General features: G+C 37.6%; 1 protein-coding gene across 15 annotated transcripts in view; it reads left to right on the top strand.

The window, feature by feature from the left end:
• Positions 1-19,543, top strand: part of clip1a (CAP-GLY domain containing linker protein 1a) — a 157,503-nt gene extending 137,960 nt beyond the window's left edge. For 9 of the 15 annotated variants that reach the window (XM_072587422.1, XM_072587426.1, XM_072587432.1 and 6 more), the window contains 7 exons: positions 1,634-1,686; positions 4,583-4,603; positions 9,992-10,109; positions 11,549-11,708; positions 14,353-14,405; positions 17,911-18,038; positions 18,780-19,543. In XM_072587422.1, coding sequence (XP_072443523.1) covers positions 1,634-1,686; positions 4,583-4,603; positions 9,992-10,109; positions 11,549-11,708; positions 14,353-14,405; positions 17,911-18,038; positions 18,780-19,008 — 762 coding nt within the window. In that variant the 3' untranslated portion in view covers positions 19,009-19,543. The other 6 variants (XM_072587425.1, XM_072587433.1, XM_072587437.1 and 3 more) reach the window with 2 other exon arrangements.
• Positions 19,544-26,036: the final 6,493 nt, after the last annotated feature.

A 26,036-nucleotide genomic window follows, 5' to 3' on the forward strand; every position in this document is an offset into this window, starting at 1 on the left:
CTCCTTTGAAACCCACAGTTGAATCTACTTCGTTTATACTCCCACACAATACATTATAGATCCTAAAAATTTGCTGAGATCCTTTTCCAAGCCTTCCAGTTAGTTAGTTCTAAACCTGACTATTACGGGATGGGCTTTCTTCCCAGTTTCTACCCTCTGTGAATTTGATGGCATCCAAATCTCTACTGTCATCGTCCTATTGCACACAAGACCTTGTTAACCCATAAATTTTCACTGGTCTACATTAACTTCTAGTTAAATAATGTCTCAATTTTAATTATCCAATATTTACGATCAAATTCCTTCATGACGTCTTTTCTTCCAAATTCTCCTCCAGACCTACATCCCTCCAAGATACCTGGAATCTTCTAATTCAGGCCTCTTGTGTAACCCCAATTGTTAAATACTGTACCGTGCTGTTGGCAGCCACACTTGCAGCTGCCTCTCCCTAATCTCTAAAATCTCCTCTACCAGAAGGATATGGATGCTTTGGGTAGGGTACACAGAAGTTTTGCCAGAATGTTGCCTGGTATGGAGGATTTTAGCGAGGAAGAAAGGTTGGATAGACTGGGTTTGTTTTCACTGGAATGCAAGAGTTTGAGGGGCAACCTGACAGAAGTTTATAAGTTTGTGAAGGGCATAGAGTGGAAAGTGAGAGGTTTTTTTTCCACTAGGGTGGAGGGCTCAATTACTTGGGGACACAGGTTCAAGGTGCCAGTGATGAAGGAGTTTAACAGTGATATGCAAGGTAGGTTTTTCTACACAAAGGGTGGCGAGTGCCTGGAATGTGCTGCCAGAGGAGGTCGTGGAAGCAGACACAATACCAGCATTCGAGAAGCACCTGTCTGAATACACAAATGGGAAAGGAATAGACAGATATGGATCTTGTAAGTTTACACAGTTTTAGTATGGAAGGGGGAAATGTGTCAGCAAAGGCTTGGAGGGCCTAATGCCCTGTTCCTATGCTGTATTGTTCTTTGGTCATTGTCCTACTATTTTAAGGTGCTCTCTAAAATCTAACTGTTTGACCAAGCATATAGTTAGCTCAGTGTCACATTATTTGAAAATGCATTTGTGAAGTGACTTGAAACATTCCAAGGTATTAAAGGGGCTACCTTAATGAAAGTTGTCCCCATTTTTCTCTCATTTATTCAATCTGCATTAGAATCATAGAATGGTTTGCCGCAATATAGAAGGCCATTCTGCACATAGTATCTATGCTGGCCCTCATAGACACTTCGAGTGCTGCAAACCTTTAATTTTCTGATAATGATCCAATTCGCTTTTGAAAGCATCAGTTGACCTTGTCTCTGAAGCATGATTTTCCTTACAAGCTGGGAATGATTTTGCAGAAATAAATAGCAAATATTGGTGTGCCTTCTTCTGTGCTGCTTCCCATGAAGTGTAGCATTCATCTCATTAAGCTAGCAATTAAATATTCACGAATCATTTATTGTGGTTTTTATGATAAAGATGTAGATATTGGATACAATTAATGGCATCCATATTCTAAAACTGGTTTGGGATTAATATTTTTATGTAGCTCATTGGAGCTTGAGTATTTGGACAATAAATGTAGATGCCTGTCCTTAAGACTTTTGCAAACTAAAAGGTTTTGCTTTATACTTTTCAGCTCGAAGAGGAGCGATCTGCACTCAATAATCAGCTGCTAGAAATGAAAAAAAGGTAAGCCCTCCACATTATGACAAACGATGCCTGTGTATGCACGTCAAAATATCCATGTATGTCGGGGGATACTTAAGCACAGTATTTAACCAAATCAGCTTTTAAATAATGCAGATGTAACTTATCTGTTAAATATAAATGCCTATCAATTACAGAAAAATATAATTAAATGGAGTGATTGGGTTGCTGTATAGAGAACCAACAGGAATTGATGGCCACCTGCTTTGCAGTAATGGCACTATTCAGTTGGCCCATCATCATATACTATGTCGATGGACAAGCACATACACTTTGTGTGTAATCATTTTTCCCAGTATTTTCCAAATTTATTTATAAATTCTTAATCAATTGCAATAATTAAAACTAAATCATAATCATCAATGGGCCGAATGGCCTGCTTTTAAACTGCAGGGATTCCTATAATTCTATAATTTCACCATTTGTAATTTTCAATGGAGAATAAAGATCAAATGTCTGTATTTCATAGTCACAGTATATTATTTTTACATTAAATATTATTAGTCAATTCAACATTGCTTTTAAATGATACAGTTTCCATTTTCATGGGTACGTTTTGCTTGTCCAATTCCTGGTCTGAGTAATGGACTGGAGTTGTTGAGTTAATGCAGTCCAGGCTTTGGCGAAGGACAATTTTACTTTTTCATTAGCAACCACCAAAACAAAAATCAAAATTTGATAACTCTTTCCTTGCAGATATTTAGACAAACTTTACTGTAGAACTAGTTGTTCTTATAATGGTCACGATCTGACAATTTTCTTGGAGATGCCCAAAAGTGGGACCACTGTGAAAATAGTTATATGTGCTGGAAAGCCGAGATTGATCCCAATTTTAAATCGAATGTACAACTTTCACTTCCAGAATGTACAATTCAGTAGTACTTTAGGCCATTTTGATACTTGGCCTCTTAAGAATTGCTGATTGTAAAATAGTAGTTTTTCTCTTCAGCAATTTACCTTTGCTACATTGCCATTAAACTCCCCAAGTTGAAAATGTTAATGTTTGTGGCTGGCTTCCGGTAAAAGAAAGGAAGCAGATTTAACAAAAAAAAAGTAACTTTAGCATTGTAATATTCATAAGATTCTTTGTTTTATTTTTGAAGTGCCAGTCATTACAGCGAGACATTTGTAAGATTATTTAGTATTCAAACTTTCCTGCTAAAATGGTGGAGAGACCTAAAAAATGTTACCAGAGGTAATTACTCCACATGTAGGAAATCTGAAGTAAGAACTACTAAAAATTGCAGCAGGTCTGGCAGCATCCAAAGCTGAGAGAAATAGTTTAGTGACCTATGAAGAGCTATTGTTGTGAAATGTTAGATGTGTTTCTTGTTCCATAGATGCTACCTGATTTGCTGCATATTTTCTGTATGTAAATAGATTATTCAGGATTAAACTATTCTAGAAAGTGAAATTTTCAAACTTTTTCCAGTTAATACAATAAAATAATGCCTATGAAAGTAGAGTTATGTCAATATTATTTAATAACCTTGTAGTCATTTGTCTGTGACAGAATTATTTAAGATAAAAGGGACATTTATACATAAAACCTTTTTGCATTTAATTTCAATGTATAAATTTCTTTGTTAAAAGAAAATGTATCAAGTTTCAAATGATAAGGAATAAGTTGAGCTTGTGCTGTGACCCAGATCTTGATTAGTTGAGATCAGTCAAGCCCAGAACATTACATCTTACCAAAGAAGAAATGCTGTTGTTTCTGCTTCATGTTTAAGCATGTTGAGTAGAAAAAAGGAACGTAGCAGGAATGTCATCTATGGATGTCCTGTATAATGTCCTCAGAATTTGTGGATGCAGACAAACCAGACTAGATCTGAATTGAATTGTGTGCAAGTTATGTATAGCATAGAAAAGTAAAATGATCTTGTTAATTTCGTGCAATTTTGTCTAGAATGCATGTCCTGAAGGAGAAACATTTAGCATTCTTACATGGAAAAATGCATTGTTATGAGCATAATTCCATTTCAAATGCAGCAATGTCCCTGTTAAAACTGTATATTCCAATTCAGCATACTAGATTCTATCATTTTAAAAATTAGGTCATTACTTTTTCTCGTTTTTTTGTGTTTAAATTTGAGGTCACTAAAATGCTTCATCAGTTATTTGGGTCACTGTTGAAAATCTATGTAAATCCTTTGAGAGCTCAAAGTATTTTCCATTCCTAATTTTTTCTAAAATCACTTTTTAAAATATGACCTCTTTCAGTCCAACTAAACTTAAATGCATTAAGAAAACTTAGACTATGTCTGTTATTAGTAATGCCTGATTAAAATGGCAAATTCTACCGTTTATCTAGTGGGAAAATAACATGGTAGCCCTCAAATTATTTCAGGAATAAAAATCAGGAAGCCATTAAATTTACAGATGTTGTTAGCAGAAACCTGATCGTCTCTAATTTTCCAAATGTCGAGTGAACCTGTGCTATAAATGTTGTAAATGGATATCTATTTCAATAAACATTAACTTGTGTTTCTGTGCTAATGCAAGCTTGTCAAACAAGTCACTGTGGCTTACAAAGTGTCATTGTGTCTTTGCACTACTTATAAAACCTCATCTCACTCCTTTCTCTCTCCTTCTCCTAATTTTGCTGTCCTTGCTAAATCTGTCTGTCTTTGATGGTAAGACTGAAAAAAGTCTATCCACGTTACAATAAGTAGCCAAAACCAATCGAAATATATTTTTTGTACATACTTTGGCTGCAACCTTCCTTTACTGTGTCTTGCTTCTGTGTGAATTATTTCAAGCAGCTTTTTAACGAAATAAACCATTTAATGCGGAATTCTGTAACTTCCTGGATTGTAATTTGCATTTTTCCTCCATGTTTCTAACTTGTGCTTCTTGTTATCTTGCATTTTTAAAGCTTGCCCAATAACACTTCAAGGTATTTGCTTCATGACTAGACTTTTTTCTTACTTTCATAGTAAGAGGAGAATCTGGGTGATGCAAGGAACCTTTGATACAAATTTAAAAAAACAAAAAGCACTACTAAATTTGTTTTAGAGAAATGTTAATACTTTGTCTCACTAACTTGAATACTTGTTGGATTCCTATTAGTTGTAGATAATGCTGGTATTTTCAGGATCTAGTCTTTAAATTTCAAATTTCCAACCAGATATTTGAGAGCTTTAGGTTCAGAATGCATTGTTAGATACACCGGTTGAAGAGTGTGGTGCTGGAAAAGCACAGCTGGTCAGGCAGCATCAAAGGAGCAGGAGAATCGACGTTTCAAACGTAAGATTTTCATCAGAGCTGTTAGATACACCAGTCTAATTTTCTAATTTGATCATCAGATTTACAAAGCCATTATGATGGCCACCTATTTAAGTTAATATAGTGTATAATTGTTAGAAATACTTAATATTTGAGGATTTTTCTAAAATATATTTCACTGTGCGAGATCATTGTTCCCTACGATAGGATGCACGTGCATCCTGATGAAATTCTGCAGAATATTGAGTGCAGGAGTTGGAACATCATATTGAAGTTATGCAGGAGGTTGGTGAGGCCACTTTTGGAGTACAGTGCACAATTCTGGTTGCCCTGCTATAGGAAGGATATTATCAAATTGAGGAGGTTTCAGAAAAGTTTTACCAGGAAGTTGGTGGGACTGGAGGGTTTAAGTTATAGAGAGCGGCTGGATAGGCTGGGACTCTTTTCACTGGGGAGTATGAAATTGAGCGGTGACCTTATCAATGTTTATAAAATCATGAGGTCAATAGCCACTCCACTCACTCTGACTCAGTTCGATGACGCCTTTGTTGAGCATCACAGCCACTTCATTCTGGACCTATGCGGCTTTGAGAGCATTAAACCTTTCGGAGTGCTGGTCTCACTTCTTGAACTTTTTGTTATTCCACAAGTTCTTCTTATCTCTGGAAGTGAGTTTTTAAACTCCTCCAGCAGAATAATTTATCTTAGAGCTTTACATGTCTTACCTATTTTTAAGGCCTGCACCCATCTATCAAAATTGCTATGATTAATTCTTTCAATCTCAACAGAAGTCTGACCTGGTTGCTTACGCTTCTCATACCAATTAATAGGCACTCAAAATAGCCTTTTTGATATCTGCATAGTCTCCTGATTTTTCATCTAACAGTGCTGCAAACGCCTCACTAGTAGTACCTAACCATCTGAACTAACATTATCCACAAGTTCTCTGACCACTCCATTGGCCTAGCCAATTTTTCAAATGAAATAACGAAGGCTGCCACATTTTGATGAGAAGGATGTCGAAATGTTTTAACATATTTGTATATATCAGTACTTTCTCCCTTCATCATCTTCATATTTATCTCAAGAGGATTGGAATATAAAAGCAGTGATGTGCTACTGAGACTTTATAAAGCTCTGGTTAGGCCCCATTTGGAGTACTGTGTTCAGTTTTGGGCCCCACACCTCGGGAGGGACATACTGGCACTGGAGCGTGTCCAGCGGAGATTCACACAGATGATCCCTGGAATGGTAGGTCTAACATACGAGGAACGGCTGAGGATCCTGGGATTGTATTCATTGGAGTTTAGAAGGTTAAGGGGAGATTTAATAGAAACTTACAAGATAATACATGGCTTGGAAAAGGTGGACGCTAAGGAATTGTTTCCGTTAGGTAAGGAGACTAGGACCCGTGGGCACAGCCTTAGAATTAGAGGGGGTCAATTCAGAACAGAAATGCGGAGACATTTCTTCAGCCAGAGTGTGGTGGGTCTGTGGAATTCATTGCCACAGAGTGCATTGGAGGCCGGGACGCTAAGTGTCTTCAAGGCAGAGCTTGAGAAATTCTTGATGTCACAAGGAATTAAGGGCTACGGGGAGAATGCGGGTAAATGGAGTTGAAATGCCCATCAGCCATGACTAAATGGTGGAGTGGACTCGATGGGCCGAATGGCCTTACTTCCACTCCTATGTCTTATGGTCTTATGTTATAGAGTCATAGAAACGTACAGCACGGAAACAAACCCTTTGGTCCAATTCGTCCATGCCGACCAGATATCCCAACCCAATCTGACCCCACCTGCTAGCACCCAGCCCTTATCCCTCCAGACCCTTTCTATTCATATACCTATCCAGATGCCTTTTAAATGTTGCAATTGCACCAGGCTCCACCACTTCTTCTGGCAGCTCATTCCATACACTTACCATCCTGTGCGTGAAAATGTTGCCCCTTAGGTCTCTTTTTTATCTTACCCTCTCACCCTAAACCTCTGCCCTCTAGTTCTGACTCCCCCAACCCCAGGGAAAAGAGTTTGTCTATTTATCCTATCCATGCTCCCCATGATTTTAAAAACACCTGTAAGGTCGCACCTCAGCTTCCGACGCTCCAGAAAAAACAGCCCGAGCCTATTCAACGTCTCCCTATAGCTCAAATCCTCCAATTCTGGCAATCCTTGTTAATCTTTTCTGAACCCTTTCAAGTTTCACAACATCTTTGCGATAGGAAGGAGACCAGAATTGCATGCAGTATTCTAACAGTGACCTAACCAATGTCCTGTACAGATGCAATATGACCTCCCAACTCAATACTCTGACCAATAAAGGAAAGCATACCAAATGCTACCTTCACTATCCTATCTACCTGCAACTCCACTTTCAAGGAGCTATGAACCTGCACTCCAAGGTCTCTTTGTTCAGCAAAACTCCCTAGGACCTTACCATTAAGTGTACAAGTCCTGCTAAGATTTGCTTTCCCAAAATGCAGCACCTCACATTTATCTAAATTAAACTCCATCTGCCACTCCTAAACCCATTGGCCCATCTGATTAAGATCCTGTTGTAATCTGAAGTAACCTTCTTCACTGTCCACTACACCTCCAATTTTAGTGTCATCTGCAAACTTACTCACTTTACCTCTTATGCTCACATCCAGATCATTTATATAAATGATGAAAAGTAGTGGATCCAGCACCAATCCTTGTGGCACTCCCAAATCCCGGCACCAAACTGTTACAACATGGATTTCTAACTCCTCTGATAATGAAGCCAAATACCCATAATCTGTTAAAATGAGTGACAGAACTCCTAAATTCCACTACTTAAAGAAAATAACAATTTATTTTCCTAACTCCTAATAGTAAACATTAAACAAAGGCTATTCACTACTTACTATTTGACTCCAACTCTATAAAAATATGCTATTCCAATAACACACTTATGAACATTACATTAACTTAATCTCAAGACCACGCAATCTGTCTTCTCCACTGTCTTCAATCTTCCGTCTGATCTCCCTGGGTCATCTTTTTTTTTCTTTTTACTGCGAGTATGGTTTGTATGAAAAAGGTACCTTTTGACAGAGAGTGGTTTCTAATTTCTTTAAGAGCAAGATGTTCGATGGGCACTTAGCTCTCTGGCTCGACGGCAGTTGCTCACTGTTTGATGGCAGTTGCTCTCCCTCTAATTTTCAAAATACTGGGTTATATATGCTCCTTGACACATTAAATTCTTATAATTTGATTGGTTTCCAGGTGTCAAAACAATAAAATTCAAATTCCATTGGCTTCTGGTATCCTGGGCATAATTTCAACTAATTGTTTAAATTCAAATTATTGTCAAAACAACAACCAAAACACAGGTATCCATTTTACAGCCAGTTGTTACATTTGGAACAGCCTGACTTTAGTTGGCAGCTGTGGCTGTACTTTAAATTCAGAAAAGCATTTTCTATCTTAAAGTGACCATACATGCTTTCAACTTTATAACAGTAGGAAAATATGTTGAGAAAGGCATAAGGAGGTTGCAGAGGAAATATAGGCGGGTTGAGGAAGTGGTCAAAATATGGCAGATCGTGCAAGATGTGGCACAGTGAGTTCAGTGGTTAGTATTACTGCCTCACATCTCCAGGGACCTGGATTTGATTCCAACCTTAGGTGACTGTGGAGTTTGCACATTTTCCTCATGTCAGTTTGGGTTTCCTCCCACAATCCAAAAATTGAATTGCCCATGCTAAATTGCCTTTTAGTGGCCAGTATGGTGCAAGCTAGGTGCATCAGTGAAGGTAAATGTGGATTTACAGGGATAGGTTGATGGGATGGGGATATGGGTGGGATGCTGTTTGGAGGCTCAGTGCAGATTTAATTGGCCAAATGGCCTCTTTCCACACTGGAGGGATTCTATATGAAAAAATGTGAAATGGCTTATTTTAGTGGGAAGAATTTTTCTAAAAGCATTATTTAGATAGATACTGAGTTCAGAATTCCAAGGTATTGCAGGAAAACATTTAAAACTTAAGTCATATATGAATTCTGAAACATATTTGCCATAATGAAATGAGTGATCTTTTAAGTGTTTTGGAAACCGTTTTCTTCACCTTGACACACAATATTGCAAACATTGGGCAGGCCAAATTTAATGTTTCAGTTGCTAATTTTGTTCTGTTTATCTGATATTTTAAACACTTTTGCACTGGGCAATAAGTACAAATAGCTGTCAGGAGGCCAGGGTAACTCGTTATGAATATTGAGTTCTATTGCTTTAAAACCCAGATTCTCCACTTAGTTTTCTCATTCCTGTTTATGACTGATAGCATGGAAATCAATTTAGCAATTTATATTGCCTTCTCCGCTCAAAGAATTGGTTTCATTTCGTTCAGCATGCTATTTGTGTCTTAATGAACCTGCTCTTTGCCTGCTGGATGTGAACGCTTCCTCATCTGTGCTGAAATGTGTGTCATTGTAATTATAATCTGTTTGAAAGTTCAGGCCAGTACCAATTTCAGAGAGGAATCATGCAGATCTCAGCAGGAATCACAACAGATATATATTTGCATGGCACTAGTAATGATAGTAAAGCTATGCATGTAACTGTTGCTTGGCATCATGTGCCTTTTATGGATGTAAATTCTAAGTGAATTTTGTGTTTTTTTTCTGTTTAAATTATTTTAACAGTAAAATATACAATGTTGTTAAACTGTACTAGTAACATGGATACAATCATTGGTATGCTAAACAATGCATGTTCAGATGACCGAAAGTGCAGTTTGGTGTCAGTGTGGCCCAATCTACTTTGGAATAGTTTTTGTGTCTTACTGCAGTTCTAAAATGTCACAATGTTGACACAAGAATCAGTGAAAATGTAAGTATCAGATTTCCTATTTCTCAAAAGAAGTACAAAAAGTATTTTACAGAGTATTTAATGCATATTGAATTTTGATAGCTCAAATTTGGTTAATTTTGGACAGCTCTATGCTGCTGTATACCAGTGAGTGTGAAACTAAAATTTATTCTTTTTGAAGCATCTGTGATTTGATAGCTTTCTGAGAAATTTCATTTGTCTGCAGAGAATCTTTATTAAAGAAAGAGATTGATGAAGACAAAAAGTCCTTGCAGAAATCCATCACTACTACTAGTGCCTTGATCACAGATAGAGACAAAGAACTCGAGAAACTCAGGAATGAGGTAAGTTATTTGTCTAAGCAGATGACAAAAATTTGGAAATACAAATAGTACTATGAAAGATTTTTGAAATTCATTGAATGTCTTTTGCCTTGCAATTAATGATGAAGGTGATCATTGAGTGACATCACTCATGGATTAAACAGGATTGGTAGTGCTGGTGTTTGGAAGGTGGGAAGGGATTGCCTGGGTTGATGGTGGGAAGCCAAATTAATTTTGCTAATTTACTGTAACTGAGTAAGAGTAGTGTTATCTTTACCAATAGTAAATGTGGTAAAGCTTATTCAGCCTCACAGGAGTTTCAGGTTTTGTGCAGGTGAGTAGAACCCATTCACTAACTTTGCACTGTAAATCTATTCTGCACCTCAGTTGGTTCAAAAAGAAACTTCAATGGATTTTGGATAGATGTGGTGGACTTGTTTAGAGAATAAAGTCCCTTTTATTTTAAAAGAATTACTCTTTTTATTTCTATACCTGTATTTAAAGGACACTGTTGAAGATAGACACTGAAACCCTTCATTTTCTGATTTGTAACATTGATGGGAGCACACTAAAATAAGTAGGATCACCTTGTTTACAATAAGACAGCCCTAGAAGTAAGCTTTATTACAATGTGGCTTGTAAGAGCTTCTCATCCTCACCACATGAGGGAGCTGATTTCAAGTTGGTGATGATGCATCATCAACAGTTGCAGTTTAGGTCACTAATTTTATCTCTTTGCAAAAGGGATTATGTTTCTATTGTGCCTTTCATAACATGATGGACTAAGTAGTTAAAGCTTGAATGAATCTGCCAACAATGTATGCTTCCATCAATGAATACTTTATAACTAATTTTTGTGAGTCACTAACCCAGTTGAAAATTGGTATGTACTGATATTGTCCCAGTTCAAAATCTGAGAAAGCTTTTTACTGTTTAATGAAGGAGTCAATACAAAAGACAGCCATGAAATGTTTGTTCAGTACGAATATTTGAGAGTAAGGTGTTATCAATCTAATAAGTTCAAGGTGAAGTCAGTCTAATTAATTCTGAGTCACTCCTACTTCATTAAAGGCATTCCATATACATTAGAAAAAAGTGAGGACTGCAGATGCTGGAGATCAGAGTCACATGTGTGGTGCTGGAAAAGCACAGCAAGTCAGGCAGCAGCTGGGGAGCAGGAGAATCGATGTTTCGGGCATAAGCCCTTCCTCAGGAATGAGGGCTTATGTAATGAGGGCACCCCTGATGAAGAGCTTATACCCAAAACTTTGATTCTCCTGCTCCTCAGACGCTGCCTGACTTGCTGTGCTTTTCCAGCACCACACACTCGATTCCATGTGCATTCTACTTTCTTGTAATGTAAAATATTTTCTAAAGCTTAAAATAAATAACTTGATGGCTTGTAAAACGCACGCAATTTCTACCACCTTCAGTGATGGTTAACTTTGTTTGGTGTATAGATCACAGTGCTACGAAATGAAAATGCCATGGCAAAACAATTGCAGTCAGTAGTCCAATCATTGGAATCTGATAAATCAAAACTTGAACAAAAAGTGCAGAATTTGGAGAAGAAAATCAATGATAACAAGAGGCAGCTTGACAATGTTACATCCTCTTCAGGTAAATAGAACAACAAACTTTTGAATTAGTACAGCAAATTCATATATTTACTATTAATCAGTACTACTTTGTATGATTATCAGCTTACAGACTGCTTTAATGTTCCACTTTTCACTGTAAGATTAAGGTACTTATTTTCATAGAGAAATTATTTAAGAAATAATCCGTTCTAATTATTGTCTATGAATTGTGTACCAGTTGATATTTACCCAGATTTTTGCTATTACTGTTACAGAACCATTGATCAAAATGGCCTGGAGTGGTTTTCATTCCCTGGTTTCCCACTGTGGCTTTAAAGTTTGTAAAACGAAAAAAATCATTTGCGTGAGATGAGAGATGCAAAACCCCTCGCAATCCATTTGGTCATGTGATTTGTAGGCGTGCGCGCGCGCGCGCGCGCGCACACACACACACACACACACACACAGCTTTTGTATCATGATGGTAATCTGGCAGTGGTGTGATTTTAACTGCAAATTGGCTTCCAATAGACAGCATTAGTTCATGTCCCCTCATGATATGAGACACTGACAATTTCGACCACAGGAAGTGACAATTGGCTTCTAGAAAATCCTCAGTTAGGCAAGTATGGGAATAGAACTTCTGGAGTGATTTGGGGTGGGAGCAGTGGAGACTGTGTGGCCAGGCTGACCTACATTTTTCTTCTGGGGCTGAGAGGAACACTTTCATCTTGGACATCCCCCTCCAAAAAAAATCTAGAGAATCCATAGAGCCTCCAACTATATAATCATTTTCACTCTGATCCTCAATTTGGTTAGAAAGCTGTGGCAGTTTTCTCTCACAGGCTATTGAAAAATATCGTCAGTGTAAAGACAGTGTCTTTTTGTGTTTATGCTTTATACAGTTGTAGACTGAAATGAGAAAGAAATGTTGCAAAACCATTGTTTTGCAAGCATTGCTGCGTGATTTGAAAAGCAAATAACCTGACATTCATGGCAAGCATCATTTAAATGCATAGCAAACCAATTTATCTTCCCTTCAGTTGTTGATGTAAGCTGTGACTTTTGAATTGATAAGTCAGTGACATTTTATTAAGGAACCAGCTCTGCTGCTCTAAATTAGTGGAAGCATACGGACAAGGAAGATTGAGAGGAAGCCTGATCGGCAGGAATCGACCCACAGACTACTGAAAGTTTTTGAATGTTCTTATTCCCTCCATCCATATTTCTTTTCTATCTAGGTTTAAATATAAAAGGGGATTAGTTTAAATGTATAAGGTTATATGGTAATGTTATATAACTATTAACCTGTAGCTAGAGTTTAACTTATTATGAATAGTAATTCTTGTTAAGTCTGAAAATTTGGGCCTTGCTTTCTATGAACTTGGGCCTGAAAAGCAGGTACCTTGGGAAATATTTTAAAGTCTTTGACTTTTGTGACAACTCTGGGTGTACAAGAGCTTGATTTCCAGCTCACTGCCCTGTGAAGTGTTGTATCAGGGCCTGATTATGTCATTAGCATGTACAAATTGAGGGCCTGCCAGCTTTGGATTGGCAATTTACCTGCTGTTCAGACCACCCATTAATACCCAAATGGGAGGTGACTAACACAAGGCATTTTAACTGCGTACTGTTCATTCGTTGGATTTGTTTAAATTTCTCATCACATATTGTAAAATATATTGAATGACAAAAGGGTTCAAGCTACCAAAGATCGTGGTTTTCCTCACTTTAGTTGTACCTACATCAGATGAGATGTAGGCAAATGCTTTATATGAAAACTGATGGAAGTTGAGCTCTCATGACACTCAATTTCTCAGAAGCATGAAGAAAAGAAAAAAATCACTTAGAATACACCTTGTCTTGACTTCCAGCCCTTTCCAAAGTATTTAGAACTTCTAGAACCCATCTAGAACTCGTGTACTCACTTAGACTGTTGAAAAATACAGTAGAAAATCTGCACCCCACAAATTTCAACAAACATTAATGAGTTTTGTCCTAATGATTGTCAGTGCAATGAGATTGTCCCTGCCCTCCTTTAAATATTTTGAGAGGATCGTTTGCATTCACTTCAGAGAACAGACAAGGTTTAACATCTGATCTGAAAGACAGCACCCTGACCATGCGGCACTACCTTTGTATATCACCAAAGTGCATCTAGCTGGGAGTTCAAAGCATTAGAGGAGGGGTGATTCCACAGCCTTCTGACATTGTATGTGGTGTGACTCCCCATCCCCAATTTCCCCCCAAATTTCTGTGGTCATCAGGTCCCAGAGCTCCTGGTTCAGAGGCAAGGATACAAGATACAGCACCACAAGCCCTGTCCTCTGTGGCTGATTCCCAGTGGAATTAAAAAAAAGAGTAACCATAAAATTCCTCAAGCATATAGAGTAGTATGAAAACTAGCAAAGATTGCACGGACCTGACTGGCTGTACGGTTGTACTGTAATCTCCTTCAGTTCAGTCAGTCAACAAAAGTATGAAGTAATACCTGGTATCTGGTGACGAGATACAAATCATGATAATTGACTCCAAAATCTCAGCTAATGTTTTAGAAATGAAAAGTTGGCACAATATTTCGTAAAAGTACGAAGATTGTATTCTTGTAATGTTCTCCTGAGCTTGTAAACTCTTGTACTTTAATGCATAGTTAGGGTTTAAGCTATGTTGTTATTTATTTCAAGGTGAACCAGTCATTGAAAAACAAAGTGAAGGAAATGATTCAGCTGAGAGCCAGGTAAACTTGTCATTTTATCATTTGCTCAACACTGGATTGATATTGTCAAAATGAAGAAAAATACTCAAATGTACAAGAGACAGATGTGTATTGAAGCGCTGGTGATAAACTGTAACCAAATATCATGGAAAATTTGTAATGAACAAGCTGAATTAAGTACAACAAATAGAGGATGGGTTATAATTTGTACTTATTATTTCTCTATAAAATTTTAAATCAGCTCAACTGTATGCAATATTTGACTGAGGCCAAATGTAGTCTTTAAGCTTCAGACTCAAAAGTCTTTTTTTGTGTATACATGAAAAGATTAAGAAATTCTCCAAAGGCTAGTTTCTATTTTAAGTGCTTCCATATCTGAGAAGAGTTTACTGTAGTAATGGCTACTCATATTTTTCATCCAAAGAGTGGGAGAAGTTGATGGTTGCTTGAGAACAGACAAAGTTCTCTTCTTAAAATGATTGAAAACAAAATGAAAACATCGAGTCATACAACATGGAAACAGACCCTTCAGTCCAACTCATCCATGCAGATCAGTTTGCCCAAATTTAATGTCCCATTTGCTTGCATTTGGTCTGTATCCGTCTAAACATTTTCTATTCACGTACCCGTCCAGGTGCCTTTCTAAATGTTGGAATTGTATCTGCCTCTACCACTTCCTCTAGAAGCTCCTTCTATACATGCACCACCCTTTGTTTGAAAATGTTGCCTCCTCAGGTCCTATTTAACCTTAAACCTATAGATTTGAACTCCCTACCCTTGAGAAAAAGATCTTGGGTATTCAATTCTATGTAGATTTTTATGAAATTAATTAGACCAGACATTGGACTGGCAAAAATTATCCAAGAATAAGCAATCACGTATAAATTGGACCTTCAGCTCTGTAGTCCCCAATACCCTGAGTCTGAAACGATCTGTTCTGTCTCCATCATTAAGGTTTCTTTTGACCATTAGTCTTTGGAGAAGGAGAGAGAGTTCAGCATTGCTTACACACATGCACACGTATACATAACACATGCACTACTGGCAGATTTACCTTATAAGGAGAGACTGGACTAGCTGGGACCTTTCCTACCCTAGACTGTAGCAGGATGAGGGTGACCTTAGAATCATAGAATCTCTACAGTATGGAAGAAGGCCATTTAAGGTGAGAGGAGAAAGCTTTAAAAGGGATCTGAGGGGCAACTTTTTCACTGGGTGGTTTGTGTATAGAATGAGCTGCCAGTGGAAGTGGTAGATGCAGGTATAGGTTACAATACCAACAAGATATTTGGACAGGTACATGAATAGAAAAGATTTAGAAGGATCTGAGCCAAATGCAGGCAAATGGGATTAGTTTAGTTTGGGAACTTGATCGGCAAGAATGAGGTATTTATGCCCCACATGATTTTATAAACCTGTGTAAGGTCAATCCTCAGCCTCCAATGCTCCAAGGAGAAAAGAACACCCAGTCTATTCAGCCTCTCCTTATAATGCAACCTTTCAGATCTGGCAACATTCTTGTAATTTTTTTCTGTACCCATTCTAGTTTAACAGTATCCTTCCTATTAGCAGGGAGACCAGAATTGTACATAGTATTCCAAAGTGATCTCACCATTGTCTTTTGCAGCCGCAATATGACGTCCCAACTCCTGTACTCAATGCTCTGACCAATGAAAGCAGATATGCCTTCACCACTCTGTGTGCATGTGACATTACTTTCAAGGAAATATGAACCTGCACCCTCTAGGTCACCCTGTTCACGAATACTCCCCAGGGCCCTACCATTAACTTTAAGTCCTGCCCTGGTTTGCCTTTCCAAAATGCATCACCTCACATACATCTAAATTAAACTCCTATCTACCCTTCTGATTAAGATCTCTGTACCTTCTCTCTCCATTATCCCACCAATTTGGTGCCGTTTACAAACTTACACATACCAACAGTTTTCAATGCGGCAAGTACCTTTCCCGATACTTTTTAAAAGCAATTATAACCAGGGATAGGGAATGCCATGGGATATTTTACATCCATGCAAATAGGCAACAGGGCTGGTCTCAGTTTAACATAATTTGGGAAGTAGCATCTTTAATGGTTTAGTACTGCACTGCCGTGTCAACCTCTTTCATTTTTGCTCAAGTTTAGGAATTGGACATGAACAATTATAAAACATTTTATTGCACAGAAAGGTTAGTAGGTAAACTAATGAAATGTTAAGCCACTTTTCCAAAATCTGGATTATTCTGCTGTTTGTGATCATTACCTGGACAGCTGTTTGGAAAATATCATCTGTAAATGAAGAGTTTATTAGAAAATATTTTTATCTTGTCAGGTTTATTAGATTGTCATTCATTTTTTTGTGGAAAATAATGCTAAAAAGCAATAAATTGCAATTCTGTGTATGCTTATTCTGCTTATTTCCTATTTTTGCAAAAGCTTTTAGTTAAGTAATGTACTAACTCGTTTCTTCATTTCTTCCCTTCTTGACACTGCGGATGCTTCTCTCCAAACAGCAAATGGTTTGTTTTTGCTTGCCTTTCTTTTCTTATCTGTTTGTTCTACATTTGTGTCATTGGTTTAAAAAAAAACTAAGATCACCCTGTTACCTGAATCTTATCAACAGTAATTATTGTCAGGCTGGAGTTAATGTTGAAAGAAGGGGGAAAAGAATCAAATATTGAATATGTTTATTGGATGATGTTTGTCCATTACTGGTATGAGATCAAAATTGAAATATCTTTATTAGTTAAAAGTGCCCATAACATAGTAAAAGTATTACGTTTCGCATTTATTTCCTATTTGTTATATTTTCGTGAATGCACTTTCCCTTGATGCTGAATCAAGGCAAAATATCAAATAATGACAAAGTGTGAATCAAAAACAAGAAAATTTGAAAACAGCCAAAACAAATTACTCTTAACCTATGAAAGCTAATCCCAAATAACCAATTGAGAGAAACCAACAATACAAATGATAGGGAAATGTGACAAGTCAATCACCCAATATTGAAAAATTGCAGAATACAAATAAACATTAATAATTCTACTAAGTAAATTGTCTTTTAATGCCTCCATTTTTGGGGGGTGGGAGAAATGAAACCTTTCCCAAAGTCCTATATTAAACATGAATTTATCTACATTTTGCTGAAGGATTTTGAGTTGCATTCTCCAGGACAATCTACAAGAATGTTACATTAAGGGGAAAACCAACATTGATATTTTTCTATTCATCCATTACAGTTTTTGACTCTATACAAGTCAGCAAAACAGTTGTGTCCTGTGAATTTAGTGAGTCAAAAAGAGTGTGAAATCTCTTTTATTGTGGCTTGACTTTACAAAGACCAAACATGCTCAGAATACATTGTGAGAGTGTCCAGAATATTCTCAATTAGCCTGGGCCTTTTTCTTTCTGAAAAACTAATATTTGTATTCAATTTTCATTGAGATCAGTGTGCACTCCCTTTTAAGGATTTCAAAAGTGATGAAGTGTTGAAGATAACTTATTATATATTAATCATTTTGAATCCTAGATTGATTTCCTGAACTCTGTGATAGTGGATTTACAAAGGAAGAATGAAGAACTGAAGACGAAGCTAGCACAAATTGCTGAAGCGTCCCTTAATGGCAATGATGCTACTGATGAAAACAATTTTGGCAGGTAAATTGAAATAATAAACGTAGTGAATTTACTGAATGCAACATGAAATCTGAGAATTCTTCACGTCCTGAACCCTTGATATTTGTCACTGAGAGATTCAAGAGATGGGAAATTAGGGTGCAGGTGTGCAACTCTCAAACTATCCAATATCTGTAATGCTTTAAAGAAGTTGCTTGCTTCCCAAAAGTTCAATTTGTAGATTCAATTGTACTGTTGTGAGAGGTACTGTGCAGAGGAATAAGTAGACCCCCTTTAGGATTTTGCTACCTCACCCATTCCCATAAGATAGGGGGTGACTCCATCTTACAATAAAATCATTACTGAACTAATCAGCTTAAACTCCATTTTCCTGCTTTATCCTCATGAGCTTTGATCGCCCTCTGCAGTAAAGAATTCCACTGGTGCACTGCCTCCTGAAAGGGAAAAGTCTTATCTTGTTCTACGTAGGTGACCACTTACTCTGTCGTTATGCCCTCTGGTCTTAGACTCAACCACATGAGGAAACAATTTCTGCCGACCCCGAGCATCCCCTCATGTTGAACAGATAATTGTCAGTTTGTATGTAACACAAGAAATTTTAGAGAAAAAGATATAATAAGTATCAAGTCTTCTAAAACACAAGACTATCAGACCCTTTCACACTTACTTCAACCATCTAGTGTTGTGACCTTCAGGAAAGGACATAAAATGTAGCTTTCAGACTAAACACTAATGATATTGCCATGTAATCTGCTTTTACAGCTTAAATGAGACACAAACAAAGAAAAAGCCACCACCTCGTCTCTTCTGTGATATCTGCGATTGCTTTGACCTCCATGATACAGAGGATTGTCCCACACAAGCACAGATGTCTGAATTTCCACAACATACTACTTATCATGGCAATAGAAATGAAGAGCGGCCCTATTGTGACATCTGTGAAGTTTTTGGGCACTGGACAAACAACTGTAATGATGATGAAACCTTCTAATGCAATACCAGAGTACAGACATGGTCTGCATTTTTTGCGTAATTTTCTGCAGTTTTTTATGCTCTTTTCTGCTTAACCATTTTTCTCTTGTCATTACTGCACGTTCATATATATAAATATACATTTATTACAGTTTCAGTATCAACTAACTTGAAAAATTAACTTATACAGAACAATTATTACATTTGGTTCAAAATTCAATGTATTAAAATCTTGTAGCATTTTAAACTATCTGATTCTGAATGTCAGACTTTAGTCTATGTATAAAGAGAGTGTGGAAATTATATTATTTTACATATTATATGTAAAATATATGTGGGAAATTAGGCTTATAAACATGTACATACCTTGATTTATTTTGTCCCAACAGTAACTTACTCAGAAATCAGCATATGGATATGTTGAATATTTTTCTTTATTTCTAAGTTTGGGTTTTGAAATTAATGTATAGTATTACAATTGTTGCAGGGAGAAAGCATATGTAAAGACAGTGTTAATCAAACAGTGTGTCAAGTTTAATAAATTATTATCTTTGTTTTGGTTGCCTTCACTGATCTGTACATGATGTGGCGTGTTTAATTCATCTTGTCATTTTAATTCTGAAATGTTTTAGATTGTCTGATTATTGTTTCCTTCACCATTTTTAAGAACTTTATATTCATGTAGCCAAACCAGTATCAGGATAAGATGTTCTGTAGTAATTGACTTGTTCTAGACAAGTCAGACCCCAGAATGAATTCTGACTTGATACTTCATTTTTTAAAAAATGTGACAGTCTTTCACTGAAACGTAAGCACACCAGACTGCAGATTTGGCTTTAGTAATAAATGTTTGTTGCACAAAAGAAAAATGAAATAGAGCAGACAAAGTTAGCTGCATATAGTACACTTTCAAAAGAAGTCCTATCTACTTCTCAAAACCATTAATCAAAATCCAGAGAAGTGTTCCTTCCCTAGCAAATCTGTAGATGTATTTAACTGCTTCAGGTCGGTTCTGGTCGGATAAACTGCACAACATTTCTGCTTTGATGCACTTACCTGAGATCTTAAATTTTCTCAGCTTTTGAATAAGCAATGCAAACTTCTAACCAAACATCCCTGGTCAAAACCAAAACATTTACACAAAATTAACTTATTCTCTTTACTGTTATGAACAAACTTCTTTTTCTGGGAGAAACTATTCTTGCATCTGACTTTGGTCGGGTCTTTTTTGAATTGAATTCAAGAACTTTGTTTTTAAGAAAAAGAACACATGCCCATCCTTGACTATGATAAACTAATGGCTTAAATGTTTTCTCTCCTGCCTTTTTAAACACATTTGCATAGACTAGCTTAAATCATTATTTTGATAACCTGATCTCATTAATATTAAATCAATTCTCAAAAAAATTAAACCATTATGCTACTAACTTAAAATCCAAATTCTAAAAATGTGATCATATGTATAAATCTCACATCTTCCATCACAATGCACATTCCCATTTTTTACATCTCTAATGAGAAGTAAAATTGTTTGTTAATATCCAAACCAATTGTTTCAGCTAATATTTCTAAACAACTAAAGTAACAATTACATTAAAGATGCTATAGAAATATAACATCTCTAAGTGCTTCAAAAGAGTGTTATAACTCTATCACACTGAGTGACATTAGGCAGATGAATCAAGGAAGCTTTGTAAGTTTGTGGCTGACATCAAAATTGATGATGTGGTGGACAGTGAAGATTATCGAAGAGTACAAAGGAGATCTTGATCAGTTGGGCCAATGGACCAGGTGTAGTTTAAATTTATACAAACGCAAGGTGCTGCATTTTGGTAAGGCAAACCAGCCTAAATCTGACACAGTTAATGGTAGGGCCCTGGGAAGTGTTATTGAACAAAGAGACCTAGGGTTGTGCTGCATAGTTCCTTCAAAGTGGCATCACCAGTAGACAGTTTGGTAAAGAAATGTTTGGCATACTTGCCTTTATTAGTCAGAGCATTAAGTATAGAAGTTGGGACATGTTGTGGCTATATAGGACTTTGGTGAGGCCATTTTCTGACTACTGTACAATTCTGGTCACCATGTTATAGGAAGGATATTAATAAATTGCAAAGGGTGCAAAAAAAATATTTGTATGGATGATACTGGGACTGGAGTTAATAAGGAGAGGCTGGATAGACTGGGACATTTTTCAGTGGACTGTAGGAAGTTGAGGGGGTGACTTTATAGAGGTTTATAAAGTAATGAGCATAGATCAGATGTAAAGCAAAGGTGTTTTCCCTGGGATAGAGGAGTTCAAAACTGGAGGGCATAATTTTACATTGGGGAGAAGAAAGATTTAAAAGGAATCTGACGAGCAGTTTTTTTCAATATAGCTGGTTTGTATATGGAATAAACTGCCAGAAGTGGTAGCTGCAGGTACAGTTACAATATTTAAAAGATGTGCACATGTACGTGAATAGGGAAGGTTTTGAGGGATATGGACCAAACGCAGGCAAATGGGGCTAGGTTAGTTTGGGAAACTTGGCACAGACGAGTTGGACTGAAAGGTCTGTTCTTGTACTGTATGACTGTCAGTGAGGAAAGTGAGAAAAGGTGAGGTGATGGTATAATTATTATAAACAGATTGTTACTTCAGAAAATCCCAGTTGTGCTTTGGGGACTGGGTTTAAGTCCCACCATGGCAGATTGTGGAATATGTTTTTCCCCCAGATTATTATTGAATACAATGTCTAATGATGATCATGGAATCATTGTTGACAATCAGGCAAAACCTTACTGGTTTCCAAGGACATTCACTGATGTCCTTGGTAACCAATTGGGTTTTTCCTGACAATTAAGACTCAACCACATTGCTGTGGGTCTGGAATAAATAGCAGTCCAGGTAACATTGGCAGTTTCCTTCCCTAAAGGACATTAGTGAATGTCCTTTAGGGAAGGAAACTGTCATCGTTACCTGGTCTGCTATTTATTCCAGACCCACAGCAATATGGTTGACTCTTAACTAGCCTCTGGGTGACAATTAGGGATGGGCAATAAATGTTGGCCTCGTATATGACACCTTCATCCTGTAAATCAATTTTTAAAAATGTATGAGGCCATAATTAGGTGCAAATAGGATTATGAGCTGTAGGGAGGTTACACAGATGAATGGGCAAGACGGTGGACAGATTGAGAGGAAAATAAATCATTTCTTTGAGATTTATTATGAATCAACAGAGTGTGGACACTGCTGGGCTCTGCCATTAATATGCCTGTATCTGTTGTATCTCATGGGCAAGTCAGTTCTCAGAGTTTGGTTATTGGGGCATGCAGGGAATGATGAATATTCTAGATACCATGAAGATTGATATCTTCAGATTAGTTAAATTCATGGAAATCTCCTTGATCTGCCCTATTGCTTCACCACCTCGAGCAACTCCGTTCTTGATCATGCTCATCACCATTATGGAGAAAACTCTGGAGATAAGGAAGACACTTCTAAGTGGGAGCTTCATTGTCATCCAGAAAAACAATGATTCCTTGGAACACTTACTGATCAAGTTGAGTGAGGAGCTGCTATATTTAACCCTATCTCAAGTGTTGAGGACAGAAACAAAGAAGTTATAATGTGGAAACAGATCATTTTGTTGATTTTTTTTATCATGCAGGCAAGTAAATAATCTGGTCATAATGTCTTGTTCCCATCATTCATTTTTATTTTGTATCCAGCTATACATCTAATCTTGACTATGGGCATTTCACCAGATATCAATGTTTTGTGACTAAATTTATTTTGTTTTTCTAAGTCTCCTACACTTATCCTTATACCTATGGACCCTAATTTTAGAAAAAATCATTCACTCTAAGTAGCCTGCATTTATTCTACAACACCCCAGGTTGAAGTCAGTGAGAGGGAGAATGCTCATGATCCAAACAATTGACATGCAGCAGTTAAATGATGAAAGCAGCATTAATTCTTTCAACCAAAACACTCTCTAAGTTATGCTAAGCAAGCTGCAATGAATGGGAGCAGTAGGCTACTGTTAAGACTATGTTGTGTCCTATGGGTAAGTCAGCCACTCACCAATGCTGAGGAACCTAAATTGAGTTGAGGGTCTTTTGTAAGGGACTGTCAACCTACCCTTGGTAAGGGAATGAGGATGGATGTAGAAAGTCAAGTCAAGATTCAGGAGGATGAAATTAGGAGATATCCTTGGTGAGGTTGTCTGATGGGCCCACTGAACCTGCACATGTGGCCTTCCCTTGGCTAGAGTCATTTGGCTTCCTGCATACATGAATTTACCCTTCTGTAGGTAAAATACTAGATGCAAGGAAAAACTGAGGGCTGCAGATGCTGGAGGTCAAAGTCTAAAAGTGTGGCACTGGAAAAGCACAGCAGATCAGGCAGCATCTGAAGGGCAGGAGAATTGATGTTTTGGGCTTAAGCCCTTCATCAGCAATGTCCAAAATATTGATTCTCCTGCTCCTCGGATGCTGCCTGACCTGCTGTGCCTTTCCAGTGTGACACTTTTCAAACCAACATACTAGATGCAACAGGATAAAGCCCTGGAGTGGCATTCAAACCTGCCAATGGGGTTATGTAAACACCAATCTGCGGTGAATTCTTTAAAGTGTCAATAACCTTCCTATAGTGTGGAACTTTATGAAACACTACTACCTACATAAATGTAGGTTTCAACAGGATGGAGTAACCCATGTGATCCTATCTTCATTTGTACGTACCACATTTTTAGTTACTTTAGTTTTGCACTTTTAAAAAGTACTTTTCTAAACTACAAAGATTGTGTGAAGCAATGGCTGCGATTTTAAAAGTTATGTTTACTGGAGCACACTGAGTTGTTTACAATATTGTTTTCCCCTCTTCCCCTGAAATGGAGAAAGCAGGCACCACAGAGTGGATGGGTTCTGAACCAGGGCAACAACTGCTTGACAATGTTTTGATTGGCTGGTAATGAGGTGACCATGGCTTATGTGGGGACAGAGCAGCAGAAAATCCTCTGGCCCGCAAAGAGATGTGAAAAAAAACTCTCGTTCTGGAAGCACTAGAAAATCTTCAGTAACAGTTTGCTGCCTCCCTATGCAAATCTTCTGTTGAAGGTTGTGAGAAACAAAGCCCACTCACTTCAATAATTTCAGTCCAAGACAAGATCTGAATCAGTAGTGTCATTTATTTTACACTTGCAAGTGGGTGTGATGTCCAGTGTCTATAAGGCAGAGGACATACACACACCAAGTTCAATTCATACATAATATTTATATGATTTGACGTCTTTTGTTTTACGTTGCTCCTCCCCTGCTTACATCGTCCACTTCCCTAAGACCGGCCCCCAATACCCCTGTTTATCTCTTGCCTTATCCGGCCTTGTCCGTGACAAAATGCTTATTCCTGGCCTCACAAGCCTGTTTGACCTCATCCTGCTGTAGGTCATTGTTAGGCATATTCTTTCTTCATCATTATCTACCCCCTTCATCTGTGCCTTTCCCGAGGCCGTTCTGATCCCTATGACCCTTTTAATTGGGGTTTGTTCCTGTGTTTTTGTAAAAGTTGGAAGCAGATGTTTATACCTACTGTTTGTACAGGCGTATCTAGCTTAACTTCATCCCCTCACAACATCTTATCTATTTGCCCGTAATGTCTACCATTGTTTTACTGGCACATCTCATTCTGACATACAATTTTAGCTAATACAAAAACAATTATATATTTCCTCCACATCGTTTCCATTCTTGTTGACTCAGCTCGTGGCTAAAACAATTACACACTGGTGTGAGTTCATTTTACTTTGTAAAATGGAATTGCAGAATTGCAAAGTAACATTAATTTACCTATATCCCACAAGGTGGAATAAAATACCATTAAAAAGTGAAAGAATAGATATACAGCCAGCAAATGGAAAATGGCATCAGTGTGAAAACAAGTGTTTTATCAGCAAAAATGTAAAAGGATTTGGAAGAAACAACTCAACTTCTGTGATCTAGACATCTGCTATTGAACTGTGTTTCCCTGACATTTTTCTTTGCCCAGCCTTAAACTCCATGTCTACTGTCTTTAGATTAGATTACTTACAGCGTGGAAACAGGCCCTACGGCCCAACAAGTCCACACCGACCCACCGAAGCGCAACCCACCCATTCCCCTACATTTACCCCTTTACCTAACACTACGGGCAATTTAGCATGGCCAATTCACCTGGCCTGCACATCTTTGGACAGTGGGACGAAACCCATGCAGACACGGGGAGAACGTGCAAACTCCACACAGTCAGTCGCCTGAGTCGGGAAATGAACCCGGGTCTCTGGCACTGTGAGGCAGCAGTGCTAACCACTGTGCCACCGTGTGTTTGTTTGTGAAAGGGGTGGCAAATGTAAAAGGGCTAGAGTTTACACTAAAATGTTATAAGTTAGCAATTCATCATTTCTAATTGCCATTGTTTAAAGCCTATTTGTTAATAATAAAAATTTATTTTGTTAGTTACATAAACGAGGTGAGGCTTTCTTTTAACCTATGTTCATCAGTTGAGTAATTTAGGGACTTTGATTTGTTTAACTGAATTTTTTTCATATTTGTAATGAGTCCAGGAATAGTGGGACTTGATTTCCAGCAGGAAGAATCCAATCCCTCTCATCCAAGAGCAATACGTGGAAGCTAGGTTATCTCATAATAATTTTAGACACTGATGCAGAGGAAGTCACTGTGCAACTCAGTGAGATTGATTTCTTTTTCTGTTTCAATCGAAGATTTGAGTACAAATTTTGAGTGCTATTATACCATGAAGCCACTGAATATGACACAATGTTGGTATTCAAGCAGGAGGCAGGAAGAATGCAGCAAGCCAGGCAGCATCAGAAGGTGGAGAAGTTAATGTTTTGGGTGTAACCTTGCTTCAGAACTGGGGTGGGTGTAAGGGGAACACCAGATAAAGGAGAAGGGCTAAGTGATGAGGTAGTAATAGGTGAACACAGGTAGACGGTACAATCCAGTTGGTAGCTGAAAGGAAGGGGGAGGGGCTGAAAAGGGAGGTTATTTGAAACTGGACAACTCAAT

This window comes from Chiloscyllium punctatum, chromosome 17 (genome assembly GCF_047496795.1).
Source record: "Chiloscyllium punctatum isolate Juve2018m chromosome 17, sChiPun1.3, whole genome shotgun sequence".
NCBI classification, from domain to species: domain Eukaryota; kingdom Metazoa; phylum Chordata; class Chondrichthyes; order Orectolobiformes; family Hemiscylliidae; genus Chiloscyllium; species Chiloscyllium punctatum.